The 23,057-nt window shown below is 42.7% G+C and overlaps 1 protein-coding gene across 1 annotated transcript in view; it reads right to left on the bottom strand.

The window, feature by feature from the left end:
- Nucleotides 1–1,319: 1,319 nt before the first annotated feature.
- ZNF804A (zinc finger protein 804A) overlaps nucleotides 1,320–23,057 on the bottom strand; it is a 187,720-nt gene continuing 165,982 nt past the window's right edge. Inside the window, exons 3-4 of the mRNA XM_048484448.1 lie at nucleotides 15,248–15,378; nucleotides 1,320–5,612 (exon numbers count right to left, since the gene is read on the bottom strand). Of these exons, the coding sequence (XP_048340405.1) occupies nucleotides 2,366–5,612; nucleotides 15,248–15,378 (3,378 nt within the window). The 3' untranslated portion in view covers nucleotides 1,320–2,365. The remainder of the gene's footprint in view (nucleotides 5,613–15,247; nucleotides 15,379–23,057) is intronic.

Raw genomic sequence — 23,057 nt, 5'->3', positions numbered from 1 at the left:
TTGCTACTGCTTGCCTCTATGTAGCAATCCTTGACTTCCTTGGAGGTCTCCCATCCAAGTACTAACCAGGGATGACCTTGTTTTGCTACCCATATCTGACAAGGTCAGTGCATAAGTAGTTATGGAAGCAGTAAACAGTTGGTGATGCTGCTGTTTTTTTCCCTGGAACAGGCAGTAGCAATTCATGGGGTTGTGGCAGGTTATTCCATAGGCTATAAATCATAGACCAGGTATGCCAGGTTGTTTTATCTGACTCTGCACAACCAAGGATGCATGAACATGCTCGGTGTCATTCCTTTTTTACATCCAAATGTTGCCATTGGTTGTTTCTGCATGGTCCAAATATCCTGGGTTGAGCAAGGGAAATATCCTGGTCTGGCCAAGAAGTTCTCATGGTTCCTGGTCCTAAAGCGGGTTTGTCCCATACTTCCCTTATCCAGGGATTTTCAAAAATTGCCAATTTGGCGATGCTTTTCAAAAATCCCATGATGAACCCCATGCAAACATCCCATGCAAACACCATGGGAACAGAACCAGTTTATTTTTCCCGCAAAGCCGCCTGATCTCCATGCCCCACTGGCCACTCCCCTGATCTCCCCACCTGACATCATGTTAGTTTTCAACTCTGCTGAGCCACCAACCGCTGTAGCCCATCCTACTCGAAACGTTCCCCCAAACATGTTTTCTGCTCATGGTATTGACCAGGTACCATTTTGTCTGGGTTAATCAGGAGTGGAGTCCCAAAATGTCCCTGTTTTCTTTTCTGTACATGTACTGGTTGCTCGGAGCACATCGCTAGGGAGATGTGCACTTTGGCCCAAATGTTAGTGGGCATATCATGGGCAGAAGGGGGGGTGTCTCTCGTTTTCTTCAAAAACATGAGAACATGAGCGGGAACGTGATGAGTAAAGCAGGTGTAAATGCAGGGGCCAGCCAGGTGGAGTCGTTTATTCAAGCAACCACCCAAAAACAACAGCCAATCAAAACATGGGACACTGGGGACATTTGCGCATGTGCAGATACGCTTGCAGTGTAAATACAAAAGAGTTGGGCTCGTGCGAAACGAACTAGAGTATTTCCTCCTGGTCTTCACTCAGTTCCTCCACAGAAATGGGCAGCCATGTGAAGGGAGAAACTGGTATAAAATAAACCTGGATTGTAAGATACCGATTGTAACGCAGTATAATTGTGCCATGCGGAAACAGCCATTGTGAGTCTTTTCATTTAGCTCATTTTCAAAGCTGGTAACCCCCATCTTTTTCTTTCAAGCCTTTTTAATGTACATCACCAATAGATTATCAAACACTAGCCCGCCCACCCCAAAAAATACTTAACAATTGAATAAATTTAATGTGAAACAGGAAAAGAAATAAAACTTGTGGGTTCAGTTTGCATCCATGAGAAGTAAAGGCCAAACGGGACTTTTTCAAGTTGGAATTCACGGGGTTGCAAAATTCAGCAGCCTCTCTAAGCACAACTGAACTTTTTGAGTGTGGTTTTCCATGACCATACACAAATGCGAAGGCAGGTTTTCGTTTCTCAGTTTCTTGTTTCTAGAGTCAGGAGTCTGGGCCCACACTGCAAATGGGCAATATTTGTCTCCCCAGCATTGGGTTGCGAAGACAATCAGATGTATTACCCTTTGCCCTCTTCTCAATAGGATGGCTGTCCTAAAGGTTTTAGCTTCTGTGCTTGGGCAATATATCACAGAAGGCTGGGTCACAGGTGGAAAAGAAGATTTAAATGGTAGAAAACAATGGTCTGTAAAGCTAGTGGTAAATTTACATATATGTGTGTGTATGTGTGTATATAAATTTACTGAAATTATATATATATAATTTGCTGAAATATATATATACTTGTTTTAATATCATTTAATCCGTAACAAAATAAATTTATTGCAAGAGAGAGTTTCTCACTAGGTTTATGGTGATAAGAGAATGTCATACAAAATATAGTGCATCAGTTTTATCTAAACATGACTTAGGTGCAAGTACACAAGTAGAATTTAAAAAAAACAACAACTCAGGAGCATACTTTATAACGTAGCTTACCGTACTATAAATATATTTTATATACATGTTTATATATTTTAAGACATGATCTTCATACATACATACATATCTATATATCTATATATCTATATCAGTTGTATTAGTACCAATTCAGTGCTTTAATTGTAATATGAATTTGCACTTTACATATAAAGGTTTGCATTGTTGCACTGATAGCAAATAACTCCCAGATAAGGAGGCTTTCGCGACCCCTTAATCTTAGTTCATTGAATCCGATGAATGGCGCTGGTCACGTATGTATATATTCCACTGGATATATTCCTTTCTCTTGTATCTTCTCGACATGAAGCTCAGAAGAGAGGCTGCAAAGGAATGACAGCTGGGTGCGGTGACAAGAGCGACGGGAACAGTGCGTGGGGTAAAGGGGGGAAAGCCAAATGACTGGGGTGGAGGACAGAGGCTGGAATGAGTGGCAGCTGGGGTGGGCCAATGATGGTTGTGTGACCTGCAGGACAAAGCCTCGGCCCAACTGACAAATGAGGTAAAGGTGCGCGGGGAAGGGCGGGGACTTGGGAAAGGAACGGCTGATGAGGCTGAAGGACCTTAAATGTCGTGGCGGCCGCCGCGGCCGCAGCCGCGTGCTGCTGCAAAACAGTGTGGTGGATTGTGGTGACAGAGGTAGAACACAGCGGCTGCTGCAAGGGCAAAGGCTGGAGAGGAGGAGTCGAAGGCGGGAGCGCAGCCGGAGGGAAGTTCAGTTTCATTTTATTGGCTAGCAGGTTTTGCTGGAAGATCTGATGGTAGGCCTCGCACTGAAGGTCTTTGAATTTGTCATGGCTTTCGGGGGCCAAGAGCAACGCGTGTTCGGGTAAGGCGAACGGGGTGAGGATCTGCTCGCTGGCTAAGAAAGCGTGACGGTTTATATGTGCTTCTTTAAAGGGTAAAGGAGACGGGGCGTTGAATATACCTGGATGATACCGCAGCCACTCGTTGGCTGACAGGTGAAGTTTTTCGGGCGGGATGGTATCCGCCACTTCGTAGTGGCACAGATACGATTTAGGGGGAGATTGATTCGGGTTTCTGTCAACACTGGGCCCTTTTCTGGCAGGCTGACTGCCAGGAATGCTCACCGGTTCGTGTTTCTCTCCCTCTACCGGCACGTTTGTGGGCTTTGTGGCTGCCTGTTCGGTAACAGGAGAAGCAGAACGCGTGGATTCTTCCGGATATGGAGTGCTCCTTGTACCAGAACAGTTTGATCCTTGGGTGGTTTCTAATGGATGTAATTGCTCAGGTGGTGGGGCTGGTGGGCATTCAATCGGCTGTATTGATTCTTCTGTACCGTTTGCATAATCAGTCGTGAAAGGTGGATTTTCTTTCTCTGTGGTCCCTTCAGTGGGCATGTCAGAAGCGTTGCTGAACACGGAGACTCCTTTTTGAGATGGCCCATTGAGATTATTTCCTGATGGCCTCTCTCTAAACACGTGGGTTCTCATTCGCTTTCTTCTGCGCTTCCGTTTAGGCTTGCGAGACACTCTACAACCGAAGGCATGCGGCACATTTTCTTCCAACAGCCAGGTCTGTGCATTTGAACTTTCCTCAGAGGAACATGAGTACGTATGATGCCTTCGTTTATGGCAAAAAAAATCCAGCTCGTCTGTGGGAGAATTATAGGCTCTCTTTACAGTCTGCATTTGATCGGTGCATTTCTCATTGGGATAATGGCCTAAATGTTTGTGATATGGGCTACTGCTGGATCTTTTGAGACTCCAGCTACAAAACGGTCTAGAACACATCGAGTTGCACCTTCCAGAATTCACTCCTACTTCATTTGATTGTCTGTGAAGAACTGGCTTGCTCCTTCTGCACAGGTTTTTAGAGTTGGGACAACAGTCCCTTTCATCTTTTGCATTCCAGGCTGGGTATGGACTTGGGTGACCATGGTCCTGTGTAGACATAGATGTGGTTTCACAGCCATTACTGTTCTCAGTCCCAGGAGAGTCAAGTGACTGCTCTGATAGTTCTTCAGCCTTTTCCTGCAGTCCAGTTTCACCCATACTTTGTTCCCTAGTACTAAGAAGATTCTGAAATTTGTTAGCATCAACACAACTATTTTGTTCAGGAGCTGAAATACCAGTATCCACCTCGGCAATGTCCCGATGATGGTGATTGCACAGTTTTCTCCTCCTTTTCCTCTTCCGAGTTTTATAAAACCACTTTTCATGGGTTCTTTTGATCCACCTTTCGTTTTGTTGTTCGTCACCAGAGGAGCCCTCTTGCTGCTCCTTTGGGAGACAGTGGTGTTTTTCCTTCTCTTCAGTCTCACAAGAAGCATCCAAGGCCAATTCATCCTGGTTTTTTCCAGAAAAGTCTCTGGCTGAAGAAATGTCCATCGGAATTGGTGTTGCATGGTTACATGGATGTGCATTGATGTCACTTGCGCTATTAGCATATACTGAATGAGACTTATGCATAGAATCTCTCATGGAACCCTGGTTAGACTCAGTCTTATGAGGAGAATTAGGCGCATTTGTCTGAGGTTTATTTCTCTCGAGGCTTTCACTGGCTCTTGACGACCTGAAGTCAAAACATAAGGGGTTGCAGCTATATGAAATAGATGGCTCTGTGTTTGTGTAAATTAACATTTCTGACGGCCACTGAAGAATGGTCGATCCATGTTTGTTAAGCACAGGGACGAATGGCTCACAAGGCCTTTTATGTGAATCTTGTTTACAAGGCGGAGCCATCGTTTCCCCTTCAGGATTTGCTGGAACCATTCCGTCAGACAAGGATCTTTTAATCTCGTCTTCAGCAGTGGGTGAATCGCTGCTAATGTTCTGATCGTTTCCTTCCTGGGTTTCCTGCTGCGAAAAAAGTGCTTCATTGACGGGAGGACCTGAGCATTTATCTCCTATGTGCTCCTCGCTATTGTTCTCCACAGGAAGAGCTTGATTCCCTAGTGCCTCTCTGCATGTTTCGTCAGGCACGGCTGTTGAATCCACATTAATGCAGGAGCTTTCCAGGTTGCTGGGTTCAGGCTCTTTTGAATGGAAAATCGGAGGCCTTAATTCAGTGGCCTCTTGCATTGTGTTCTCCTCGACAGATGGTTCCTTGGAATCCTGGAGCAGAGTGGGTTCTGTTTTGTCACCGTGTTTTTCCGCTAGTGGAGCAACAGAGTTCAGATCTCCCTCAGTATCCAGAACGGTTTCTTCAGCAGATGAGGCTAAGAGCCCAGGAACAAACCGACTTCTTCTGCTAAGCCCGTGTTTGGCTGATGTTTCATCATTGTAGTCACAGAAGGCAGCTGCTGAGGATTCGAGCTTGACCGATGCTTTCTTAGGGAAAGCAAAAGAGAACCCCACTTTCTGTCCATGGAGTCCCGCCATTTGATCCCCCAGTTTGTTAGCATCTTGCTTACTGTTTCTTGCAGCTTCAGGTGTAGACTCAGCAACCGATGTAACGTCTCCAGGAGCTTTTGACTTGGGCAATAACTTGAAGTCAAATTCTTGCTCTTTCTTAGCAGAGTTGACAAGGATTTCATTACGGTGGTCTCGGATTGTCACTGTGGTGGACCGGAACATAGGGCCGCTCCCTGGTGCACTGAAACAAAACAAAACACATTTTCCATCAATGGAATTTGAAGATCATTCAGAGGTATACGAAGTGCATAGCTACCAGTGTAACACCATGTCTTTTTCACACCACAATCCTCACATTTTATGGGCAAAGAATACAAGCAGTGGCACTTTTTAGAAGGTGCTCAAATAGGGTTGTCAATTTTGCATTAGGAAATTCTTAGGCTGCTGCCGCGTGGGCCAAAAACAGCAGTGTGAAAACAGTATGAAAGTATAAGCCCTTTTACACCATTTTAAACCCTTTTACACCATTCTCACACTGTTTTCACACTGCTGTTTTTGGCCCATGCGGAATCAGCCTTAGAGATTTTGGGGTGGGTTTTGGGGAGGTGATAGATCTCAGCTGTGTATAATGCCACCGAGTCCATCCTCCACGGCAGCCGTTTTCTCCATGGGAACTGATCTCTGTAATCCTAAAAGATCTATAGACCACACCTGGTGCTGTGCAACCATGTGTTCAAATTGACAGGGCTTAGTCCCAGGAGAATGTTCTTGGAATTAACCTGAAAAGCTTCTTGGAAGACTTTTCTTGAATTCAGCTGAGTGTTAGTTGCTAGTGATAGTTGCAGCAAAGGGGTTGCTGGGAATCGTCAGTTCTTATCATAAATTTAAAAAACAGTCTCTGATGAAAGCTCATGAGGAATAAGCCATTCTCTATGCCCCTTTCTTCCTTGGCCCTTCCATTAGTTACCCTTGTATCTATGGCCTTTCAGCAGTGGCGTAGTAGGTTAAGAGCAGGTGCATTCTAATCTGGAGGAACCGGGTTTGATTCCCCACTCTTCCACCTGAGCTGTGGAAGGGGCACACAGGGATTGAGGTCATTGAGTCAAGAACCTAAAAACTACCCAACTACACCACTGTTCCTGCAAAAATATTTGCATACATATGACTGCAATATTGGCAGGCAACAATAGAGTTGCCAGTTCCAGGTTGGGAGATACCTGCAGATTTTGGGGGTGGAGGCTGAAGAAAGTGGGGTTTAGGGAGGGGAAGAACTTCAGTGGAGTATAATGCCATTGAGTCCACTTTCCAAAGTGGCTATTTTTTTCCAGATGAAGAAGAAGAGTTTGGATTTCTATCCCACCTTTCTATCCTGTAAGGAGACTCAAGGTGGCTTACAAACTCCTTTCCCTTCCTCTCCCAACAACAGACACCTTGTGTGGTAAGTGGGGCTGAGAGAGTTCCAAAGAACTGTGACTAGCCCAAGGTCACCCAGCAGACATAGCAAAGTTTTTGCCAACAACTCTATCAACAACAGCACACTCCTGTTGATCACCTAATAACCTAATTCTATTGTTGTTATTGTCAGTCTGATTGTTGTTTGATCCTATGCCTAATAAAGGTAATGAAATGAAATGAAAAATACAACTCCAGCCATTCCAATACAAAGTAAGGTTTGATGGTTCCTCTGTAGTAGGACAAGAAAGTTTATGATTAGTTTTGCTAGGGAAGAAGGGAATCAGGAAAGCTAATTGTGCAGAGGCTGAGTAGTATTTGCATAAACTAGAGGACAAGTTGTGGCTTTTCTATCACTGTGGCTTTTGTTATCTGGATTGCTTTGTTTAGTGCTACACATACTTGGTTAGGGAGTAGAGTGGAGAGGAATGTGGCAAGCAGACCCCCCCACACACACACACACCCTAATATAAAAGTCAAAAATTACAATTTGTCATCCTACTTAGTCTGAATTGTCTGTGACACTAATAGAGAAGTGACTCATAGGACACATCTCAGAAACTAAATCCCACCCCACTCTCCATTGCCTTGCATGCCAACACTGTAGATTGGCAACCCTATCAGATCATCTTCCCAAATTCATTTCAATAATTTACAACAAGGAGGTGTCCCATCAGATGTGTAGCCAAGGAATCATGCTCTTCTTCCCAGTCAACTTGGAACCTTGTGGACCATGGCTAGGACCAGGTGGACAGACATTTTATATCGTTGAAGTGTCTCAGAACCATATCAGAGAAACTACGGGCTGTCAAATTTGCAGATCGAATGCATGCAGATCTATGAAGCCAGGACTACTCCGTTCTCTTTTCAGTAAACCTCAAAAGAACTGTAAAAAAAAATGTTGCCCAGCAAATTCTTTAATGCTGTGGAGACAGGCCAGAATGTGTATAAATTTGTAATTGATTAAGTCATAGAACCAAGGATTTGCAAAGAATCAAAATGGGAGCTTCTGTGTAAGTGACCAGCAGAAGCCTGCAGTTTTGAAACAGGTCAAAGGAATGTTTTAGGCTGCTAGTGACTATGCAAACAAGCAAGATAACATCTTTGACATCTTGGCACTAAGGGCCTACGTGACAGCAGACAGATGCAATTTTATTATTTGGGTTTTGGGTTAGAAATGAATGTGATTAGTTAAATCAACAAAGTGTTTTTCTATATAGTTAAATGAACACATAAATGATAAATGAGTGATTCACATTCACATGTATTTGTATTTTACTATAATTCTATAATTGTTAGAATCATTGTATAAGTCTTGTAAACCATGTTTTAACATTTCAAACTGGGGAATTGTTAGAAACATTTCATGCTGGGAAAAGTAAGTTTTATGATCTAAAGGAATGTATGTAGATTCAAACCTGCAATGCCCTGGGGACATAGCTCTCTCTCTGGGAGCCAAACTAGCAAAATGGGTTTTTTCTTGGAGGAACAAGCTAGCTTTTATGGCTATCCTTTGTATATGCATAGAGGCCATAAACTAACAGCAAGTAGCGTTTGAATGTGAATACGTAGAATATAGGCTGTCTTCATGTGACCAGTTCTGACCAATTAGATTTTTAAGGTATATGAATCATAATACGTGAGTAAAGGGGAGGACTGTGTGACGTCTTTGCATCTACAAAAACTCAGGTTTTCATATGCTGGACGTGACTCTCACTTGAGAGCCACCCGAAAGGGGGCGTGTCTCTCGCTTGAGAGCACCAAGGCCTCTCCCTCGGGAGAGGTCACCTTCTGTAACTTATCTGTATTCTGTAACGATCTAAATTCTGTGTCTATCACTCGAGGGCACCAAAGGCGTGTCTCTTCCTCGGGAGAGTTCACCTTCTGTAAACTGATCTATATTCTGCTAAGTAAAACTGTCTGTTTTCTAATGTCAGATGTCTTTTGCTTTATTTCAAATTTTAAGTTTTTCTTAAAACTAACTCAGCTGCGTAGGACCAGAGAGCGGCCCTGGCCCCACAATGCCAACCTGCATCTCAATATTACACATCTTTAAAAAAATAATAATTCATTTTGTTTTATAACAAAAGGAATGATGTATTTGTTTTTATTATCCCCCAAAACATTCTGTTTTATACAAAAATGAGCCTGTTATAGGAATGTAAAAAAAAAAAAAAAAGATCCCCATCTTGCAAAATGACAGCTGCAGGATACAGCCTCTGCAACTAGTATAATAGCGTATTTGGCTTTATCGACCTCAAACGCATATATTTTGACACCTAGATGAGCATCCGGTGTGAATTTTAAACGCTGAAATAACCATATCGACCATCTCGGAAAATAGCAGCTCCAGGAAAAGCATCTCAAAATTGGAATGTCTGCCCGAAAATTTTAAAGCAATTTTTAAAGCAAATTTTAAAGAAATTATTGCAGGGATCTAGTGTGGAGCCAGAACTGCAACGAAGTCCTTCAAGGCCTCTTTTAACATACAGATTCTGTGATTATTCACGTGGTAAGCCACAAACCATGCAAGCTCAAACGCTTGGAAATGAAAGAACTGAGGCTCATTCCGCACACGCAAAATAATGCACTTTCAAGCTGCTTTCACAACTGTTTTTGCCATTCCGCACAGCTTCAAAGAGCCCTGAAAGCAGCTTGAAAGTGCATTATTCTGCGTGTGCGGAATGAGCCATAGTTGCTTTAGCTGCAGTGCAGCGAAATCCATTTTAATCCCAGAACTCTGATTCAGCTTGTTGCAAACCGTGGCTCACGTGGTTATTTTCCCCCTTACTCCTCAGGCCTTTGTAACCTTTAAATAACTCACAGCCAGAAGTTTGTATCCAACTCCCCACGCTGAGCTAATGATCATATTATACCTAGTGGTATATTTATTAATGGTGTGCTACAGAGAGGGTGAAGGACAATGGATCAGGCTGTGTGTAAACAAATCTGAAATTGCAAGCTGGACCCCTGGAGTACTGTATACATTTAGACATTGCTATAAATGTTTTAGCAACACAGCTAAAGAACAATGCACGCTACAACAGAGAAAACACAAATCTTCCTGGGAGAGGGTCGCTGTGCTGAGGGCAGCTATTTCAAAGGACCTCAGGGGATTCCCTACTTATCCGCACTCAACAGCTTGGGTCTCCAGCAAGAAGTATTTTACAGTCATTACAAAATTGTTTTAAGCCAAACATATATATATATATATATCCGTCAAGTCACAGTTGACTCATGGCAACCTCATAGGGTTTTCAAGGCGAATGTACAGAGGTAGTTTGCCACTGCCTGCCTCTGGCCGCTTCCGCACACGCAAAATAATGCATTTTCAAACCACTTTCACAACTGTTTGCAAGTGGATTTTGCCATTCCGCACAGCTTCAAAGAGCACTGAAAGCAGTTTGGAAGTGCATTATTCTGCATGTGCGGAATGAGCCTCTGTGTCACCCAAAAGTCTCCCATCCAGTGTCAGGGCTGAGAGTGTGACTGAGCCAAGGTTGCCCAGCCATCTTCTATGACACAAGTGGGGATTCAAACCTGAGTTTCTTGGGTCCTACACTGCCATCTAACCACTACACCACACTGGCTCTCTTAAGCTTAGTTGTACCTTTCTCAGCCTATTGCATTCAATGAATTCTGCTGAGAATCATACTTGTATCCAGGTCAACTATATGCACCTTCCGTGATACGTTTAAAGGCAGCACAACTAGCAACAGCCTGTATGGTATAAGTAGATAAAGCAGGGGGGGCCCAGACTTTTAAAAAACTGGGGGCGCTTCTGAAATTCTGACCCAGGCACAACCACAAAATGGCTTCTGTAAGAGGAGGATACAACCACAAAATGACCGCCACAGGGGGTGGAGTCAACCACAAAAAGTCAGCAAATGAGGTCATGAAGAACTTTAATAACAATGTGTCAATATTTCAAGCAGAATCTGTTTAAAAGGCTGTCTTTTAAATTGAACGTATTGTTTAAAACATTTTTTTTGCACACACACAGCTTCCCTTCCCTTTATTATTATTATTATTATTATTATTATTATTATTATTATTATTATTATTATTATTATTATTATTATTATTATTATTATTAATAATAATAATAATAATAATAATATTTATAAACCGCCCTCCCCCGAAGGGCTCATAAAACCACTTAGGCCAGTGGTGGCGAACCTTTGGCACTCCAGATGTTATGGACTACAATTCCCATCAGCCCCTTCCAGCATGGCCAATTGGCCAATTGGCCATGCTGGGAGGGGCTGATGGGAATTGTAGTTCATAACATCTGGAGTGCCAAAGGTTTCGCCACCATGGACTTAGGCTGATTCCACATGGGCCAAAAACAGCAGTGTGAAAACAGTGTGAAAATGGTGTAAAAGGGTTTAAAATGGTGCAAAAGGGTTTATACTGTTTTCACACCATTTTCACACTGCTGTTTTTGGCCCATGCGGAATCAGCCTTACTTAGTGAACATCCTTGTTCCATAGTGGCGGCTGCTGCCAAAGGAACTTTTATAAAATCCACACAACCAATCAGATCTGCCCTGGCCAATCAGAAGATCTGCGAGGCAAAAGTCCCACCGGGCTCCAGCCACTTTCTGAAGCCCTTTAGGAAGGCCCAGATGCCATGTACCCTTGGATACCATGTTGTGATACCCTAGGATAGACTAGTACTTGGGAGTCAGTACAAAGCTTGATGACTCTGAGCTAGTTTTTCCTCTCCCTCTCTTTCAGTCCATGCGGATTGTATTGTTACCAATGGTGGGATTCAAACAGTGGCGTAGCGCCAATGGGACTGTGCGGGGCACGACAGGGGTGTGGCCAGGCATTCTGGGGGTGTGGCATTCCTGGGCGAGGCTGTGGCAAGGACGCAGGGTGTGCACACCCCAGGTGCAGTTCCCCTTCACCCTGCCTCTAGATTCAAATAATGACTGTTTAAGGTATTAAAAAAGCAATATACCGCATGGTACTGTATTATTTCTTTTTTATATATGATTATATTGATTGATTTTAAATAATAACATAAGGAGAGAAACCAAAAACTGTTTACAGTTGTTAACATATTACAAACATATCTAATTGTCTATCTCTCTCAACCCCCCCAACTAAAACATCCTATATTCCTCCTTCCCATATTTCCCTCCCTCCCCACTTTCTACTTCCCCTTCAGATTCCTATAACTACTTTATCTATTCCACTTGAAAGAAAACTAACAGAGGGAGAGATCCAAAGTCCTTAATCTAAAAGAGTAGTTTAAACTCCTCTCTTTCCAATATAAATTTCAAGTGGAAAAAAGAAAATGAAAAATCTTTACCTATAATACTTTCCCAACCTTTATACCAATGAACAAAAAAAATAGAATTACTATATATTGTATTATTTCATACAGTTCATACACACGTGGGGGTGCCATGGGGGGCAGGGGGGCCGCAGGGGCCCCTGGGGGGGCGATTTTGCATTTCCCACTTGACAAAATTTGTTGTACTCAGGGACAGAGATTAACCCCTTGTCCCTAGTGGAGTTAATCATTAATAACCGGTTCTCTGAACTGAGAAAATTTTAGTAACCGGTTCTACTGAATAGGTGCGAATAGGCTGCATCCCACCTCTGATTGTTACATATATCCTTTTTTTGAGACACTAGACACACCTGGATATAGGAGGTATTCATTTACCTTGGTTACTAGCATTTAGTTCACCAGAATCCCTTCATAAGATTATTCTTCTACAGAATATAAAAGACAATCCAATGGACTGCATCCTTTTCACGATTTTGTAAGAGACAGTGTTTCATAGTGGTTAAGAGTGGTGGACTCTAATCTGGAGAACAAGGTTTGATTCCCCGCTGCTCTGCACAAAGCCTTCCAGGTGACCTTGGGCTAGTCTCAGTTCTCTCATAACTCTGTCAGCCCCCCCCCCCCTTTTTCACAAGGTGGGAAGGAAGAGGCAATTCTAAGCTGCTTTGAGACTCCTTGTGGTACAGAAAAGCAGGTATAAAAACAACTTTTAATTATAACATGTAAGTACAAACTCTTTGGAATCATTTCAGCAGACTCTTTGGAATCATTTTAGACTCTCTGCCTTTCTTTGTTGGGAAAAAAAAATCCTTTTTTCTAAGCAAAAGCCGAATTATTATATCTTCTGAACTGGCAAAACGAACTTTGAGCCATAAGGCCAATTTTCACAAAATGGCTTCCTGACCCTAACAGCATGTAGATATCTCTTCCTGGAAGATGCAGGCATTGTTCACCAAGCTAGAGGCTGGAGGGAGTCTAACAGAGTTCAATCCAGAAATCGTTTGAGGACTAGGGAGCCTGTATCTGTCACAGTATGCTATCCTCGGGGAAGGGCAGAACGAAATGTGATAGGACTTTTAAGATATCCGAGAGCTGCTGTCAGTCACAGCTGCAGAATTCTACCTAAAGCCGAATGTGAGGCAAACGTGGAGAGTGCTTCTCATTTAAAAGATCTGAAGAACTTTCAAGAGAAGCAAAAAAAAAACCCATGTTGATAATTGCAGTGATAAAACGTCGGCAGGGAAATTGCCACTCTACTTCCTGCTGTTCATTCACTCTTTGGAATGAAATGTGATGAAACATATAGCTCCTCATACAACAGACTGCTATTTCTTTTGACCGAGATACGATTTACACTAACATTTCCCATGCATGCAGTGCCAGATGTATCCATAGAATTGGCAGGCTGAAGCCTCAGGCCTCAAAATCTAGGCGGCCTGCAGCCAAGGTATTTTGACATGGTCGTAGGCCTTTCTTACACATGCTGCCATAATACACTGTTGTCTCTAAACAACCCTTCAGTGATTTTGCTCTCCATGTCAAAATAATACTGTCTTAAGCCAATAACTCGGCACTAGCATTGATTTCTGAATTGAGTGTGAGTTGAGGAATTTTATACACCCATTATCGACTTTGGCTTTACTCAATTTTGTTTAAAACACTCTTCCATCTTCCTCTAGTCATGGGGGTGGAGGGTTCGGGAGGGGGGCTCACAAGTGGAATAGCCTAGGGCCTCCCTTCATCTAAATCTGGCATTGAATGCATGATACATTTCCAGTGTCATGACACATGAGTGTGTCAGACCCTCAAACGTGGAAATAACAGAGACCGTAGGAAAATCCTAAAGCAGTTTCTCAGGTTGGGAAATCTTCCAGGCTACAGCTTGAGAGAAGATCGGGGAAAAACTGTGGACCTATCCACTAGTGGAAGTAACTTCCAATAGAATTGCTTGGATGGGGGGAGGGGGTACACAGCATTGTACTTTTTTGTATATGAAGATGATCTTGCAGTGTTGGCGTGTGCTTGTCTTGGAAACCTTTTGGGGATCAAGGATCATGTTTAAACATCTATCTACAACAAGTCTCTTGGATAGAAAGTCTTGGCAACTACCCTGTTTCCCCTAATATAAGACATCCCCGAAAAATAAGACATAGTAGAGGTTTTGCTGAAGTGCGAAATATAAGGCATCCCCCGAAAGTAAGACATAGCAAAGTTTTTGTTTGGAAACATGCCCGACGAACAGAACACAGGAAAAATAAGACATCCCCTGAAAATAAGACATAGCACATCTTTGGGAGCAAAAATTAATATAAGACACTGTCTTATATTCGGGGAAACACGGTACTAATGGCAAGATATAAGGGTTGCAATCTATAAACCACTTAAAGTAGAATACTAGTACCAGCTTTCTATGAGAACAGCATGGAACCACTGAGTTAACTAACTGCAACATGGTATATTGCTTTCCTCGTCAATGAGGTTTTGCCAAGCTTCAGTTGCCTGACTTGATTCTCTAATGGTCTCCTGCACTACAGTCTGTCTCAGAAAAAAGATGTTAGTAACGTTGTATATTGCTCCACCACAGAACTCAACATGCTGGACCTTTTTTTATTGTAGATAGTTCTGCCTGGATCCTAGTGCCTACCTAGCCCTGCTTCCCCCCGCCCCCATCCATTTGAAAGTTTGAATGGAAAAATACATTTTGGCATATATGCTCTTTTATCGAAGTACCATGTTCAATAATGCACAAAATAATGGTTTTGACAAAGACAGCACGTAAAAATGAATGATAATTCTCATATTTGTTGGGATTGTATTCTAAAGTGGAAGCATACAATTTTCTCCACCGCTGCACCTCAACTGGTCATACTGAAATCTTTTTTTCTGAGAAAGAATATAGGCTTGCCTTTATTAAATGTATATTTTAGTTCTGATGAAAAAGTAATATTCAGCACTTATTTCTTTGTGGAGGGCCAAATTTAATTGGCACATACAGCTCAAAGAAGGCCATGGAAATATATTCCTTTTTTCTGACTTGAGGTCTGAATTGCCAGTTTTCACATGGCCCAAGATAGCTCCTCCCCTTTCCAGCTCTGATTACTTCTCCATAACTTTTCCACTCACCATGCAGCTTCCTTCCGGAGTTCGGCTAACTTGTGCAATCGTTGAAGGGCCTTTTCCTGTTTCCTTTCATCTTTTCTCGACTTGGAGGCAACGTTTCGTGCAAATTCTCTCTGTTTTAGCTCCTTGAGTCTCTATTAAAAATAATTGGAAGCAAGGAAGAAAGAGAAATATTTAATGCAAACTGGACTCTTTTGAGAACACTCCAAAATACCCTATTAAGAGCTTATTATTTTTGTTCTTATGGAAACAATCAATTACGGTACGTGTAGTACAAACTGAAAAGAACATTTGAATTCACCATAGCATTAGCTGTTGAAACAGGGCTGTTCTGTTCAATTTGCGAAGGAGTGTGGTTGTACTTTCGTTGATTGCTTATGTGTTTTTTGTTGTAAGATGCATTAAAATGTAAAGATCCCCCATGAAAGCACAGGGTCATTACGGGCCCATAGGGTGCCATCACATTGTGACATTTACTAGGCAGACTGTGCTTATGTAATGGGATGGTTTGTCATTGCCTTCTGCATCCATCTACGCTCATTTTACTGACCTCAGAAGGCTGGAAGGCTGAGTCAACCCTGAGCCAGCTACCTGAAACCAACTTCTGTCGGGATCGAACTCAGGTTGTGAGCAGAGTTTGGACTGCAGTACTGCTGTTTACCACTCAGTGCCACAGGGCTCTTAATTGTAGACAAAATAAATGACAGATAACCATCCATTAGCCCATCTAAGGATATTGCTTATTCAGTAGGCAATTAAGAATTCAGGACTACTGCCAATGAAATAAATTATTTGGATGAGGGAAAATTCCAGTCATGGGGTGTAGCTACACAACTATCAGTGGTCAATATGCCATAATGATTCATGGCAGTCATCCCGTGGCAAAAAAAATGCATTTGAATCTAAAATACTGGTATTGCCTACTCTTATTTAGCACAGTAGAAAGACCAGAACAAGATAAACATGAGTATTTTTACTCTGCTTTATTCCCCTGTGGGGACCCAAAGTAGCTGACCAAATAAAAATGTGCAATTTAAATAAACAGCCAGAAAAGCAAATCAAACAACCAGCATCATTGACCACATCCTGGGCTATGTCTGCATGCATGGGTCCTACTCACATAGGCCCATGGGTTTATCCCAAGAATCACAACTGGAGCCATAACCAGGGTTAAACACAGAGGTGGGATCCAGCAGGTTCTCACAGGTTCCTGAAAGTAGGTTACTAATTATTTGTGTGTGCCGAGAGCGGGTTACTAATTGGTGATTTTGCCACGTGATTTTTGCCTTAGTTACGCCCCTCCTCTCAGCAGGAGCGCACAGAACTTGAAGCAGTCTAGCAGGAGGTGCACCGGCATGCGTGGCAGCCTGCATCTACGTGCATTTGTTTCCTCACTCAGGACCAGCTGCTGTGTCCTGCCACAGGCCCCCCCCAGGAATGCCCCCACCCCCCCAAAAAATGCCCGGCCACACCCCTGTCGTGCCCCGCCCAGCCCCATTGGTGCTACGCCACAGTTTGAATCCCACCACCATGGGAACCTGTTACTAAAATTTTTGGATCGCACCACTGGTGCCATCTTCAGTATGTGTACCAGTTACAGTTATGCACAACAACTGTTTACAAAACACATTTTAATACAAAAGTTTCTTTTAGCAGGAGTTGTTTTACATTCTTTGGGGCAAGCACAGTATTTTATAAATGTGTGTATGATGTGCATACTGCCACTAATTTGCGGGGGGGGGAGTGGAAAGAGAGATGGGTTGTGCATCTAAAAGGGCTCCCATGTGGTGAAACAGAGATACATCCACATGAAAGGGCAAGATTCGAGTCCAGTAGCACCCAAAACCGTGGTGGTGAACCTACGCCACAGTTTGAATCCCACCACCATGGGAACCTGTTACTAAAATTTTTGGATCCCACCACTGGTTAAATATCTAGATCTCAGGCAACAGACAACAATAATAACAGCAGTAAATAATTCTTTTAAAAAGCTTAATGATCAATGGCTGTCAGACTTGAAAGACCCACAGATGAGTGGCTATTACCCACAAGGAGAAGTATTACCTGAAAATATTTAACTGTGGGTTGCCAATCTCCAGCTGGGACCTTGAGAACCCCTCAAGTTACAAGTGAACTCCAAACAACAGAGATTTGTTCTCCTGGCGACAATGGCTGTTTGAAGAGTGGGTTCTATTGCATTCAACCTGCTGAAATCCCCCTCCTCCCCAATTCCTGCCAACCCTATTCTCCACTCCAAATCTCCAGGAATTTACCAACAGAGTAAACAGAGTAAGAGAGAGGAATTTATCAGAGTTGGCAACCCTATTTTAACCCGTGAGAAGCTGAGTAAACATCCCCAGACATAGATTTCACAAGGTGGACTCCACCACTGGGAATGCCCTTCCTTGTGGTTTCCTTTCGAATTTTATTTATTAAAGAATGGACACAGAACAAGGCAGAGCTCATAGATCGTAATAAACGGAGAAGAAGAAACACTCTGTAAGACTGAACATAATTCCTTTATTTCCATTTCCACATGGTCTGTGATCTTTCCTCCTCTTGGTATTCATCTTGGTCTCCAGCTTAGTGGCAGACAATCTACAACTGACACAGAGCAAATCTATTATGTCTGGTTTGGGAAATGGTTGTCATGAGGGGTTCAGATAACAACCAACAAAGTAAATAATGAGATATAATTTACGGCTCACATTGTATTAATGAAAGATTCTGCATGGCAAACTTGTCATCAAGTAACTTACAGCAGGTAGTCAAGAACAGGTTCTTCTCTACCGTCAATCAAGGAGGCAGGAAATATACTTTGGTCACTTCCTGTAGGCGGGTCGTAGCCGTCTTGCCCCAGTATCTGACTAGCTGAGGATCAGACTCACCACAATGAGACAAGAACAATGGAACCACAACCAAACACACAATAACATGCTGAAAAAACAAACCTAACTTACAACTCTGGAAGGGACCAAAGCTCAAAGGAATTCTCACAGGCTCTGAAACTCTATCTTGGAATGTTAACCTTGCAATTTTATGTATGAAACACATTTCCGGAGAAGAACGAGAACAGGGAGGGCCAAGATGGCCTACAACCATCCAGGAGAGTGATGGCCAATTGGCCACACTGGCAGGGGCTGATGGGATTTTTAGTCCATGAACATCTGGAGAGCCACAAGTTGCAGACCCCTGGTCTATCTTAAGAACTATCACAGGGACTGATGGGAATTGTAGTCCATGAACATCTGGAGAGCTGAAGGTTGCAGACCCCTGTGATAGACAGAGCAGAATAAAGTCCCACCCATAGTCATCCCCACATCAGTGAGTATTAGGAGCAGAATTCAAGGTCTTTCAAACTATCGAATGATTCAAAGACCACACACACACACACACACACACACACACACACACACACACACACACACACACACACACACACACACACACACACACAGAGGTTTCACAAAAGGCTAGATTTGATTTCCTAGCATGCATACAATGATAACCTGATAGACTGTTAAGTGATATCCTTACCTACCAGCGGGAAACATTGTCCGCCTAGCCATTAATTTTCTTGGATGTGCTTTATTTGCCAACTACCCTTCTACCCAAAGATGTTCAAGGCAACTTGCCAGTTAAAACCAGAGAAAAGAATTTCAATAAATTTGGAATGAACGAACGAATGAATAAATCAATAACCATTTGAACAGATGCAAGAGTAAAACCAAGGAAAGCTAACTTATTCAATCCTGCCTGAAGACCTTCCATAAAAAAGCAGTGTTTTCTATTTAGTTCAAAAGGTCTGTAGGAATGGTATCAGCCTTCCCACTTGGGCGAGAGAGTTCTGTCATCTGGGGCAGCATTAGAAGAAGCCCTTCCACAGGTCCCAGCTAACCTGAGCTCAACAAATGCTCGTTCCTACAGGAAAACACTATTTATGGATCTCAGATCCTCCGCAAGTGAAAGAAGTCCTTTAGATGAACCCAAAGCATTTTGGGAATACATTCAATCCAACTTTAAGTTGTTTCCAGGAATCTCTTCCACCCACCCCACTTTCTTTGGAATCTGCTTTGCCCTCATACTATTTTTTTATAAGGCACTGTCCATTTAATCCTTCTTGTCACATGATTTTAAAATATTTTTTTCATACATAAAAGGTATACATCCCAGGACTATACTTCAATTGCTCTGCACACAATTTTTATAAACTCCAAACTGTTTGCTTCAAATGTATTCATTTTTAACATAGCTTTTTGTCACCCATGTGCATCTTTCCAGTCATACGATATATTATCCACTTGCCTAACTATACTTTTTAACATGTCTTCTGTGTTGCCATCTTGTGATCCTACTTACAAATTTCTTCAGCTTTTGACCCTTGGGAAGATTTTTGCTTGGATTTTGGTCACCAGGTTCTGCAAATGTCACCCAGTTTGGTCTCTTCACATGTGTCTTCTCTTCAAGGATCTCATTCTTTCTCACCCCTCAAGTATTGCCTCTTGGGGGGGGGACACTGAGGCCATTTCTGCACGGAGGCAGAAGGGGTCGGTTCAGTTCGCATGAACGGTCCCAGAACCGGTCGGGACGACGTGGCGCAGAGCCTGGCGGCCAATATCAAGCGACTTCCTGTCCTTGTCGCCGCAAGCCGAGGCCAGGGGACACGCCCGAGATTGCAGGGCAGAGGGCGGTCCCCAGGCCTCAGCGACGCTACCGGAGTGGGCTGCAGGACTGGAAGGTCGATGGGACATGGGAGGGAGGGAGGCCTTGGAGCCACTGCCGTTTACATGGCAGCGGCTCAAGCTGCCATTTTCGAAAACCCGCTTCCTGCCGCGAGGTCGAAAACAATGGCTTGCACGGGTCGGCTACACCTCCCAGCTAATGGCTCCCTGGGAATGGCGTTTTCTGGCTATGTTTTTTTTTTTCTCATTTTATTTCCTGGTTCTCTGAATTCCAACTCCCTTAAAGGTCATCATTTTCATTTTGTTATTTTTCTGCTCTTAGCTTCTTTAGAGCAATAATTTCAGCCATCCATTTGTTGTTTTAATTTTTAAAAAATGTATAAACTGTACCGCAGCTTAACAGTACAAAAACTGTGTATTTAAGCTCTGTATCATAAGTGAAAAACTAAAAAGACACCAAAATAAATAGACACCAAAATAGACACCCAAAAAAATTGGGATGATTTCCATAATCGACAAAATAAATTGAATTTTTTTCCTATCTGTAGTTAAAGTTACAGGACTCTGGAAATTCCAGCATCATAAAATAAATCTGGCACAATAATGCCTAACATTCTTAGTGAGAAAAAAAGAAACAAAATGATCCCATGCTGTCAACAAGAACTTAACTAAAGTGCAAACAAAACTTGAGAAAGAATACAAATGAACCAATGTCAGAGGTGTTCTAACAAAGAAAAATGGCACTCCAGGTGCCCTTCAAGCTCCCATAGGCATTTGTACACAAAACAAGCTCTCAAAGTGCCCTTCAAGTCGACAAAGACCCAGTTAGTGCCTTGGTTTTGGGATCCTTCTTATGGCTTGAAGTGACACACAATTAGGGTAAACGTGCCCTCTAAAACCCACAGCAAAGTTGCTCAAAACAAAATTCTCCAGAAGCAGGTCTAACGTAGCTTTGTCCATAGTTGATGTTGCTACTTACTTAATTGTGTGAGTTTTTGGAATTACTGTTGTCATGAAATTTCACTTAAAGTAACCTTTGCTGCTGAATTTGAGGGATTCTACTTAAGCAGGTGGGAGTATTTGAGCAATTTTCATGGAGGAAAAATAGTACAGATAAGATTAGCAAAAGGTTGCAGGTAATTTCATGAGTGAATCCCAAATATGACGGAACAGGTTTTTTTTAAAGATAATGAGATGAATGAGTTCATGATAACCAGTGAAAATTGACCCATTGCAAAAGCATTCCGTTATTTTAGTTTGTCAACTAAAGCCCTCTGCTCAAAGAATTGTTCAGTCAAGGGTTTGTTCCAACATAAATAATGCAGTGGGTTGCTGTGTGTTTTCCGGGCTGTATGGCTATATAGCATTTTGATCGCTACTAGAGCTCTATGGCTGGCATCAGAGGATCTGATAGTTGGAAAGGAAAGCAAGTGAAGTATATATACCTGTGAGTAAAGGTCAATAGGTGAGGGCATCTGAATGACTTCTCTGTGTATTCTGGACCACTCTGACAACCACTACATCAGACTACACAGAGAAGCCATTGAAATCCACAAGCACATGGACAATTTCAACAGAAAGGAAGAAACCATGAAAATGAACAGAATTTGGCTGCCAGTTTTGAAAAACACTAGAGTCAAGACAGTGACTAATCAGCTCCACACAGGCACAGGATGACTACAGATAATCAAAGGGAACAAAGGCCAGACTACTTCTATTCAGATGCCTCACCTATTGATCTTGCTATCTCTTTTGTTACTCACATGCTACACTTCATTGTTACTCACTTGCCAAGCCACTCCTATTCAGATGCCCTCACCTATTGACCTTTACTCACAGGTATATATACACCACTTGCTTTCCTTTCCAACTATCAGATCCTCTGAAGATGCCAGTCACAGATGCAGGCGAAACGTCAGGAGAGAATGCCGCTAGAACAGGGGTAGGGAACCTGCGGCTCTCCAGATGTTCAGGAACTACAATTCCCATCAGCCTCTGTCAGCATGGCCAATTGGCCATGCTGGTAGGGGCTGATGGGAATTGTAGTTCCTGAACATCTGGAGAGCCGCAGGTTCCCTACCCCTGCGCTAGAACATGGCCATACAGCCCGGAAACCACACAGCACCCCAGTGATCCGGCCGTGAAAGCCTTCGACAATATAAATAATGCATGAAATCAAAGTTGGCATGTTTTGATTGTTTAATTACAAAATATGAGAGTACGCACTAACTCAGGTGTTGCTAAAATTATACTACTCGTCCCCCCACCTTTTTTGTGTGTTTGGGTTCTCTTTAGCCAGAGATGTGCGTGTGTCTTCAAGTCACAGCTGACATTTGGCAACTCTATAGAGTTTCCAAGGCAAGAGATGTTTGGAGATGGTCTGCCATTGTCTGCTTCCATGGCATACCCCTGGTATTCCTTGGAGGTATCTCAATTCTAACCAGTGCTGATCTTGCTTAGCTTCCGAGACCTGACTAAAGATCAGGCTATCCTAAGGCTATCCAGGTCACTGTTTTAATTAGTTTTTACTCCAATTTCTGACAGTCGTAGTCATGGGGCATTTTCATCCTTGGCTCTCAGAAGGGCATCAGGATGTGAAACTTCTGTCCTGGGTGACAACAGATACACCCAAACACCAGACTTCCTTTTATGTCTCAGAAGGGGGGGATAATATCAAAGTGATGTACTGTCCACAGAGGAGTCAGATGGATCAGTACACTGAAGCCATCTTTCTTGTACCAGATGATAGGTGACTGCCAAAGATTCTGCTTCATTGTCCATGAAGATGCCCCAGTAAAGTTCACCTCTATTGTCTGTCTCCAGTCTACTCCTAGACTCGAGGAGTAAGGAAAGAAAATACTTTGTACAACTATTGTAAGTGCATATGGGAGGTTTCTCTGGGTTTTTGTCAATTATATGAAAATGAAAGGACTAGACAGAGTTTTATATATTGATACTTGTATTTGTACATTTCAGATTGGCTTGACAAAGGACTGCCGAAACAAAAACCTAATCTAGAGGTTTTATAGCCAAACTTCACTGTCTACTTACCTGTGGAATTGTTTGAAATTATCATTTGTGATAGAAAGATATTAATGAAATGATACTCACTTAGTGAGTTGGAGTACGCA

The sequence above is a fragment of the Sphaerodactylus townsendi genome, linkage group LG02 (genome assembly GCF_021028975.2).
Source record: "Sphaerodactylus townsendi isolate TG3544 linkage group LG02, MPM_Stown_v2.3, whole genome shotgun sequence".
In the NCBI taxonomy this organism is placed as follows: Eukaryota; Metazoa; Chordata; class Lepidosauria; order Squamata; family Sphaerodactylidae; genus Sphaerodactylus; species Sphaerodactylus townsendi.
The sequence above is the reverse complement of the archived record's forward strand: the minus strand, read 5'-3'. Positions and strand labels throughout refer to the sequence as shown.